This window comes from Ambystoma mexicanum, chromosome 6q (assembly GCF_040938575.1).
Source record: "Ambystoma mexicanum isolate Mex_15411 chromosome 6q, UKY_AmexF1_1, whole genome shotgun sequence".
Classification (NCBI taxonomy): domain Eukaryota; kingdom Metazoa; phylum Chordata; class Amphibia; order Caudata; family Ambystomatidae; genus Ambystoma; species Ambystoma mexicanum.
The window spans coordinates 1,682,558,057-1,682,568,477 of NC_090937.1; the positions used below are offsets into that span (position 1 = coordinate 1,682,558,057).

Consider the following 10,421-nt stretch of genomic DNA (forward strand, 5'->3'; position numbering starts at 1 on the left):
CCTCATTACGACCCTGCTGGTCTGGAAAGATTCAGAGTCCTGCAGGCGGGATGTGTCACTCCCGCCAGGTCTGACCTAGCGGGATTAACACCACCCGCCTGCAGGCAGACATGGAAACACTGGGAATGGGGATTTACAGAATTCTGCCTCCGGAATTACCGGGTCACTGGGGTTGTAATGCCCCGGTGATTCCGGCAATCACTGAGGCGGAATGGTATTACGGGTCGGCGGCAGCCCGCCGGTTTTTCCGGCGCGACTACTGCCGGACCCGTAATGAGACCCTCTGTATAATGTTTACCTGATCCCTTTCCTGCTTCTGTTAATCAGCCTTGGTGTTTATGTGGCTAATTATGCTGACGATACATAGGTGACTGTTAAATGGTCAGGTCCTTATAACCATTTATAAAGCCATCCATTCTTGGATGGCAGCAAACTCTTTGGCCTTAAATGCCAAAAAAACAGAACTTTTAATTGTTGCAACTACATCAAGGTTGAGATCCCTGCCAGCCGAGGATGGTCCGTTTCTTCTCCTGGGTATGTTAATCCCAGTGGCAGAGAGGGTAAAAACCCTCTGCGTAGTCTTGTGCGCCGAACTATCCATGTCACATCAGGTCGCGTTGATTCGGTCCACGTGTGGATTGATCACAAAGCTTCTCTGGAACATCCGTCCTTTTCTTGATGTATGAGAACTTAGCCACGTTGGCTTCTGTTCTCATTAATACACACTTGGATTACTGTAATAGCCTGCTCAGTGGTTGTGCTCATTTTTCTATAGCAGCCCTACATGTCTCCCAGAATGGGGCAGTGAGGGCAGTTTCAGGGCTTACTAGGCGAGTGCATGTTACAGTTGCAAGGCGCAGCCTTCATTGGTTACCTGTTATGCTCAGAATAAAAAACAAAGGGCCTCATCACGAGTTGGGCTGTAATACCGCCGACTGTAATAGCCCTAGCACAGACTGGTATGGTGGTATTACCACCGGATCACGGGTTGGACCTTAACGGTAAATTCCCATTCCTGATTGGATCCATTGGATCCAATGGGAAATTTTCGGTGCTAATACTGCGGGCTAATACAGCCACCTGTAATACCGCCGAAAAGAGGGATTTTCACCTCCAGAAAAAAGCTGGAGGTAAACCAGCCGATTTAGTGCCCAACTCGTGATAGTGCCGGCCCTTAAATGCGGCGGTAATACCATTAGCACCGCATTTAAGGGCCACAGCTCTACTCGTGATGAGGCCCAAAGTCCTGACCCTCACACATAAATGTGTGAGAAGTATGTCATCCCAGTACCTAGGAAGCTGCCTTCAACTCCATATTTCCTCCCGTCCCCTCAGGCCCCAGTACCCTTTGAGGCTGGTTAAACCCAGATTCAAACTGGTAAAGGCTGGTGGACGCAGTTTCAGTTCAGTGTACAAGGTCCTGATCTCTGGAATTTGCTTCTGCTTGAGTTTAGAATTGTGGACACTTCAGTTAAGTTTAAAAAGGAGCTGAAGATGTTCCTGTTCAACCTTCTGCCCAACCAGGGTTAAGGACGTTCACTGCCTTCCTATGTGACTCAGAGTTCTGTCTTGGATCCCCCCCCCCTCCCCCGCATCGTTCCATTGCTATCTGTTTTGGCTGTTTGTCTGTGTCTTTCATGTACGAGGCCTGCGGGCGAGCGGCGCGACGATATAAGGATTCTTAATGAATAAATAAATGATGTCTTATGTGCCTGTTTTCCAGAAGATGGCATCTGAAGAAGCGCAATACACCGTATTCAGGCGAAGCTTGTATGATGAAATGAAGGACCAATCAGCTCAAACCAACTGTCCAGACACCCTATCGGCTTTAATTTTGTTAGTTCTTCAAATAGAGTACCGCCTGTCAGAAAGGAGAGCTGAGAGGAAGAGCCATAGAGGTTACCAATGGACATCTCCAGACCACCCCTTCCGGCTCTGTCTTCACCAGATAACCCTAAGGAGGAGCCTAAGCAGGTCGGAGCAGCCAGAGATCCTCTCTCCCCTGCAGAAAGGAAGAGGAAAGGGATTATGCTCAGGGGAACATCTTCTTCGCACATGCCCGGAGGTTCCACCTCAGCGTTTGTGAAATGACCAAATCCGGTACTAGGAGGGACCAGTTACAAGGGGACTGAAGCAGGTCCCGCGAATACTCTTACGTCATGTTCCGCTCAGACCGACACCAGACTCATGGTAGTACGGTCCAAGTTATCTTTGAACAAAGGGTCGTAGACACCCTTGCCCTTATCGACAGCGGTGCAGCCGGAAACTTCATTGACATAGTGTGGGCAGAGAAAGACGGTGTTCGACTACTTCAGAGGAAAGAAAATCAGTTGGTGGAAGGAGTTGATGGAACCCCTATGAATTCTGGTCCCATAAAACATAATTATAGAACTTTTAGGAATTAAGATATCCAACCACCGGGAAACCAAGTACCAGACAAATCTTAGGCGAGGCAGGTGTGAGGAGTCATAGGGGGTCATACAAGGGTTGAGTCAAACCACTGGTACAATCGAAAGACTAACAAGTTGACAAGATGAAAAGTAAAGGGAAGACAATCCTGCATGTGATAAAGCAAAGTGAAATGTGTATTTGGCAAACGTGAACCCGGCTGAGGGATGCCTGCGAATTGGGGTGATGCATAATACACATGTGAATATTGTGTCGACAGGAGTGAACCCGATCAAGAGATGTCCACAGTGAATGATTGTTTGAAACAAGACTCTTGAATGTTAAGTTTTGAATGAAAGGCTGTAGTGTACCTGACGGAGGGAGGCCCATATTGCACAAAGGATCGCAGCCCGACGGAGGGGGACCCTAAGGCGAAGTGTATTCACCCTGTGAAGACTTATTGAAGGAACATTTGTTTTTGGTTGTTTGTGATACATCAGTTCCTCTGAGGCAAGAGACATTGGGCCTCATTATGAGTATGGAGCGGCATGGCAACCCCCATACTGGGTAGCAGGTCCGGGTCCCGCAAAAGGGGACTTACCGGGCCATTTTGACCTTGGAGGGCCCTGTAAATGCCTTTGGCGGGACCCGGACCCGGTACATCCCCATTCCCATTTGAGCCGCCATAGGGCTCAATGGGAATGGGGAGGATGCTAACAACGAGCCCGTTAATGACTGGACCGGCTGCAGACCTCGTAATAGGGCGGCCCGGAATGAAAGGTGCCGGTCCCTAACCGACACCGTTCATTCCGTGGCCGCCTACCTCGTAATGAGGCCCATTGTGTGAAAGAGACTTGGCTACAGGAGGCCTTGATATTTTGGAAATTAACCGTGAGCTCGTCCTGACTAGGCCCATGAGTGTGCTGTGCTCAAAAGTCCCACCTTGTCCCATGCTAAAAACATGGGGAAGGGAGACCCCATATATCCCATCCTGACTTATGATTTGGTGGACATTTCTTTCTTTTCTTGTGAACATCATCCCACACTATTTTGTAGCATAGCGTTAAGGATTGGCAATAGGTTTTTTAGTATAGGCCCTTATTATTTGACTAGACTCCATCCCTTGGTCTGCATTATTATTGGATGGTCGTAGCTTGCTCCCATCTTAGATTTAGGTTTATCTCGCCCATTATACAGTTTAATAAACACCCTTGACCTGTGATCACTTGTGTCTGTCTATTCCTACAGTCCCCCATACTGGAATGCTCATAGGTTCTCGTATATTCTGTCGCACAATAAATAACATAGGACTGACTGACTGACTGATGGTGGCCCGCACACCATGGGAGGACTAACTGTGTATACTAGTCACACGTATATAAATCATATTCCAGGATCAATGCCACATGAGACACAAACAACAGTGTGTTTAATCAGTAAATGGGGGCAATCCCTTTTTGGATATTAACAATGCTGGGACTGCATTCCCATTGGTTACTGGAGATGTTTAATCAGTAAATGGGAGCAATCCCTTCTTGGATATTAACAATACTGGGACTGCATTCCCATTGGTTACTGGAGATGTCATGAAAGCAATCCTTGCTCACAGTACAGAGAGTGCAGGAGTATGCTGAGATTCAACCTACGGGGCAATTATCAGAATCCCCAATAAAAGGGGTCTGGATCGGGTTATGGGAAACTGTCAAGTAACAAACCCCTTTACACCTACCCAACAATAAAACTTCTGAACACTACCCAGTGGTATTTTGAAAAGGCAACAAAAGTGGTATCCCTTTGGCTAATTATCTTCAGTACATGACAATAGGGCATATGTATACAAATTTAAGAAGGCAATTGGGACGATGTTGGGGGAGGGGGATCTCCCGTACACTTTGCCTTAATGACAAAAATTGCATTCTATCTGCCTCTGTGTTTGGGGCACTATACATTTGCTTAAATGTAATGAAGTCATCAGTTATTACTAAATAGACGGGTCAAACATGTGTTCGATTTGTGACAACCTGCTGACCTAGTGTCAAACACTTGCCTGCATCATTTGTATATGGAAATGTGGATCTTTTGACCTAGTTTAGTCATTTTCGAAGAAATACATTAGTAGAACGTATATGCATGGTCCTGATGCTTAAAATGTGTGTTTGCCCAGCCTGTGTATTATGTCTCATACTCTTGGATAGGGAAAAGGTCTTAATAAAAATTAATCCCACTATTCCTGCTGCATATGGCCTCTATCACGTTATAATGTATCATTGAGAACCACTGATCTGCCACCTATTAGGCTGGCTGTCCCCAATAGATGGCTCATCAAAGTCTTGTACGTTACTACATGAGATAACAATCACGTCACTACTACTGAGAACCAGTCGCCTGTTACATGTGAGGCCTAAGATTATGAATGCGTTGAAACTCATAATATGCATCTCCTTTTATTTTAACAGGTGATTGACGCCACAGAAATGCAGCAACAGTGATTGTTAGATTCTCTGGACTGATGTAGAGAAAAGCTTCAGTGTTAAGAATATTTGCAAGCATCGTAGAACTGTGCACGTTTGGGATCCAGTTGTCTCTTCAGAGTATTCAGGAACTGAGATTGAGAAGCCTGTTGAATACACAGTCGCTTCCGTCCATGGAACCCCTTTGTGGTAACATCCAGTAACCAATCTTGGTCTTTTTTGTCAATCTTGGGGGAGCAGGATAACTGGAATGAAAACGACCATACACACACTGAATGTAAAGGCGGTTTCTTTAAAGCATTTTGTGAAACATTTGTAAATGTGAATGAACAAAGCGTATTCTTGCGCTGAATATTTTAAAAGCTTTGATCAGAGGAAAAATCCTGTTTGTCACCAGAAATGATCTACGCACGAGAACGGTCATTTGTGCTCTGAATTTGGGAAAAGATTCAGTGGAACGTGTTCACTTATTAAACACATGACACAACAACCTGACGAAAATCCTTACACATCCACAATGTATACAATTGACTACCCCAAAAAAATGCATACAGGTGTGAAACCCCATGTGTGCACTGAATGTGGCATAGGGTTTGCTCAAAAGGGACATCTTATTAGCCATCATAGAACACATACAGGTGAGAAACCTCATGTATGTGTTGAATGTGGGAAAGGGTTTGCTCGGAAGGAGACGCTTACTAGCCACCTGAGAACACATACAGGTGAAAAACCTCATGTCTGCACTGAATGTGGGAAACGGTTTGCTCGGAAGATGACACTTACTAGCCACCTGAGCACACATACAGGTGAGAAACCTCATGTGTGCACTGAATGTGGGAAAGGGTTTGCTCAGAAGGGACAACTTATTAGCCATCAGAGAACACATACAGGTGAGAAACCTCATGTGTGCACTGAATGTGGGAAAGGGTTTGCTGTGAAGGTTTGTCTTACTGTCCACCTGAGAACACATACTGGTGAGAAACCTCATGAGTGCACTGAATGTAGCATATGGTTTGCTCAGAAGGGACATCTTATTTGCCACCAGAGAACACATACAGGTGAGAAACTTCATGAGTGCACTGGGTGTGGGAAACTATTTGCTCAGAAGGGAGATCTTACTAGCCACCAGTTAACACATACAGGTGAGAAACCTCATGTGTGCACTGAATGTGGGAAAGGGTTTACTCAAAAGGGACATTTTATTATCCACCAGAGAACACATACAGGTGGGAAACCTCATGTATGTGTTGAATGTGGGAAAGGGTTTGCTCTGAAGGTTCATCTTACTGACCACCTGAGAACACATACAGTTGAGAAACCTCATGTCTGCACTGAATGTGGGAAACGGTTTGCTCGGAAGGAGACGCTTACTAAGCACCTTAGAACACATACAGGTGAGAAACCGCATGTGTGCACTGAATGTGGGAAAGGGTTTACTCAAAAGGGACATTTTATTATCCATCAGAGAACACATACAGGTGTGAAACCTCATGTATGTGTTGAATGTGGGAAAGGGTTTGCTCTGAAGGGTCATCTTACTGACCACATGAGAACACATACAGGTGAGAAACCATATGTCTGCAATGAATGTGGGAAAAGGTTTGCTCGGAAGGAGACGCTTACTAGGCACCTTAGAACACATACACCTTCAATACTGTAACATGTTAGTTTTTCATTTTCAACTGCTTGTATTGACATGTATGCACTGTATTGATATGCGTCTTATCCTCTATATGTAACCAAATCTTAAGTAACCTTGTACCTGCTGCGCCCGGCTACCCCTGGGTTTTGTGCGCATTATCAAATAATGAACATAAACATACAGGTGAGAAACCTCATGTGTGCACTGAATGTGGGAAAGGGTTTGCTCAGACGGGCCAACTTATTAGCCATCAGAGAACACATACAGGTGAGAAACCTCATGTATGTGTTGAATGTGGGAAAGCGTTTGCTCTGAAGGGTCATCTTACTGACCACCTGAGAACACATACAGGTGAGAAACCTCATGAGTGCACTGAATGTGGCATATGGTTTGCTCAGAAGGGATATCGTATTTGCCACCAGATAACACATACAGGTGGGAAACCTCATGTGTGCACTGAATGTGGGGAAGGGTTTGCTCAGAAGGGAGAAGGTGATCTGGCCAGGTGATTGTGCACACACACACACACCTTTCCTACAGTGCATGTTCCACCCTTGACCTCCCTGTTCCTTTACGTCTAGCCCTCTAGATGAGGATTTCCTGTTTCAGAAGGTAGCCGGGTGGTGCAGCATTTCTGGTTTGTCTTTGCTTAATTCTGCTATATTTTTGTGTTTTAATGCCCTCCTGCTGTTTGAACCCATAAACCTTTGGGTGAACGAGTGCCGTAGAGAATACATTTAAAGAAAAAATAATGCAGCTCTTTACTCCAGCCCTACAGATTAGTGGTGTATTTATAACATTTACTCCCCAAGAATTGGAAAACACTCCCATCGCAAAAGTAGCAATACTCCCAACTACAATATTGGAAGCAATGACACCTAGGTGCCGGCCTTCCTGCTCTCACCCCTCAGCTCCATGGATATGCTCAGCCCAGGGATGCCAGCCATGCAGTGCCACTGGAAGCAATGGACACCTAGGTGCCGGCCTTCCTGCTCTCACCCCTCAGCTCCATGGATATGTTCAGCCCAGTGATGCCAGCCATGCAGTGCCACTGGAAGTAATGGACACATAGGTGCCGGCCCTCCTGCTCTCACCCCTCAGCTCCATGGATATGTTCAGCCCAGTGATGCCAGCCATGCAGTGCCACTGGAAGTAATGGACACATAGGTGCCGGCCCTCCTGCTCTCACCCCTCAGCTCCATGGATATGCTCAACCCAGTGATGCCAGCCATGCAGTGGCACTGGGAGGTGTTTTACAGCTATTACTGACTGATCTTTAGAGGAGCTGTAAAATAAAAATGCATACTTTATTTTATATGAATTGCTAGACACAAAGAAGCGTGAAAAACAGTTAAAAGATGTTTCTACTTAAGTAAAAAAAGCCTCAACTCGGTTTGAGAATTATATTTCATACTCCCAGGAAGTAATTCTACGTTCACCTTCAAAACCTCTGAATGACCTGGAGCCCTCCTTAATACAGTGGGAGAAAGTTGCATTCTCGCATGGCTAATTAGACGATGGGCCTCATTACAAGTTTGCCGGTCCGGATATAACGTTGCCCGTTAAACCGTACTGGCACCTTTTACCGGACCGGCTCATTCCGACCGGCGATCCCGGAAACACCATCACTACGAAGCGACCCACGCAGTGACAATGCACCCGGCAGTTCCGTCAGGGGAAACAGCGAGACGACTCGCCGGCGCACCCCCAGTCACCGGCAATGCATAACACCGTGCACATTACGAGTGGCATGGACATGGAAACACTGCCAAAAAAATGGCGGAAACACCGTGAACATTGTGCCGGTACCGCCGCCACCACAGAGATGGCGTTAAACAGTGGCAGGTGAGCTGAATCAGGCTGCAGGTGTGCAAAATGAGGCCAGCTGCACCTTGTAGGCTACTAGGAGCCTACAAATGGGCCACACCCAGGCCAGCTTCCAGCACAACCATGCTGTCAGAGCTTTTGGGCTAGGGTACCTACAAGCAGCAGTGAACATTGTGGAAGCAGTGGTGCAGAGGAGGAGGAGACGCAGGCGGCAAAATGTGAACCCAGTACCCATCCCAAACATAAATGTGCAGCAGTAACAACCCCGCAGGCAGCCAGCAATACCCTGCATCAGGGCCTCACCCTGGAACCTGACCCCCGGTCAAATCCACACATTATACCGGCTGGACTGGCCCTCAATCATGTCCATCGTCACCCTGATCAAAGAGGACATCAGCAGCCACATTGGCATCCGGACTACAATCCCCCCCTGCTGAAGGTTGTCTCGGTACTGCATTTCCTTGGAACCGGAACATACCAGCACACTGTTGGTGAGCTGCACGGGCTGTCACAACCCTGTTTCTAATGAATACTGGACAGGTACTGGATGCGCTACTGCGCCATGTGTAATAGTACATTTCTCTACCCTGTAACCCTGCCCGGGTCATTGCCACCAAGTTGGCCTTCCATGCCATTACAGGCATGCCTAATTGCAGAGGCGCATTATACTGCACCCACGTGGAGTTGCACAGGCAATTGATGCGGTGTACCATAATCGGAAGAAATTCCACTCACTGAATGTCCAGATGGTTTGCGATGCCGGACAAGTGATCACCCATTGCTGTGCACGGATTCCTGGGTCAACACACGACTCAATGGTCTTGCGGAATTCAACATTGCCACGCTACATGGAACGCTATGCGGGACAAAGCACATGGCTATTGGGTGAGTACAGGTGCCAATGCATGACCCTGTATATTGGGGGTGGGGGTAGCGAAGGCCCACAGTGTCCCAGTCATTTGGGTGAGCACATCTGCCAATGCATGACCCCTGCTCAATGAGATGTACAGTCATCATATCTCACACAGTGCAATACGTCAAATTTGAAATTGCCACAGTGCGCAAGTACTGCCCTGCCTACCCCCATACACACCCCAGCCATGGTGTGGCACCACATGCAATGTCGACATGAGGGTGAGGGTCCCTCACCCGCCCAATGTACCTGTGCACCTTCAATGCACACGATTGCACTGGGCATTGCTCACATCTTCACAGTGACCAGTGTCTGCCTGCTGCAGGTTTGGCCATCACATCGCTATACCATAGCCACCCACCACATATGTATTCATGGGCTTTGACAAGTGCGCAACAAGTCGTTGCCCAATATCAATCCACGAATATGACCATCACTGACCCCTGCATGGTAATGTTATCGCAGTTTGCTGAACAGATGTATCACACAACGGATTACCAGACGGGGCATCATTGTACTCCATCTGATTCAGACATTAATACCACGAACACTGACATGTGCCCTTGCTTACACTCCCACGGGGGTGATGCTGAATATGCACTCACGCCATGGCTGATGACGCCCATACGAAGGCCAAGGAACAGGCATGAGGAGGCCTACAATAGGGCACAAATACGGACACGTGGCATGATAGAGCGTACCTTCGGACTACTGAAGGCCATGTTCCGCTGCCTGAGCTGATCGGGTGGCTCATTGCAGAACAGCCCGGTGAAGGCTGGGAAAATAGTACTTGCATGTGCCATGCTTCACAATTTGTGCAACGCAGGCACATTCCACTGCCCCCCCGACACCGAGGATGATGATGACGAGGATGATGATGGTGATGTGATGGGTGCACTCGCTGGCCGGGGTGCCATTGATGGACAACACGCATGTGCAGCACTCATACACAATTTGTTTTGATACACTTCTCATGCACATTCAGCACTTCATGTGGTGGCACGTCATTAAATGGTTTGAATGGACAAGAAATCAAGATTGTCCACTCGTCATTTGCATTGTCACAATAGTGTATTGACAAGATAATAGGGGTGACGGGAATTGGATGAAAAAGAAGTACACACGTGCCCACCCACCTCCGCAACGTACCCACCCCCCAACCAGGCCGAACTGACTTACC

At 47.3% G+C, this 10,421-nt stretch overlaps 1 protein-coding gene across 1 annotated transcript; it reads left to right on the forward strand.

Annotated features, from left to right (window-relative positions):
- Positions 1-5,376: 5,376 nt before the first annotated feature.
- On the forward strand, positions 5,377-7,010 carry LOC138515437 (zinc finger protein 84-like). The gene is made up of 2 exons (XM_069630279.1): positions 5,377-6,515; positions 6,611-7,010. The coding sequence occupies exons 1-2, from the start codon at positions 5,377-5,379 to the stop codon at positions 7,008-7,010; spliced, it is 1,539 nt and encodes a 512-aa protein (XP_069486380.1).
- The last annotated feature ends 3,411 nt before the right edge of the window (positions 7,011-10,421 follow it).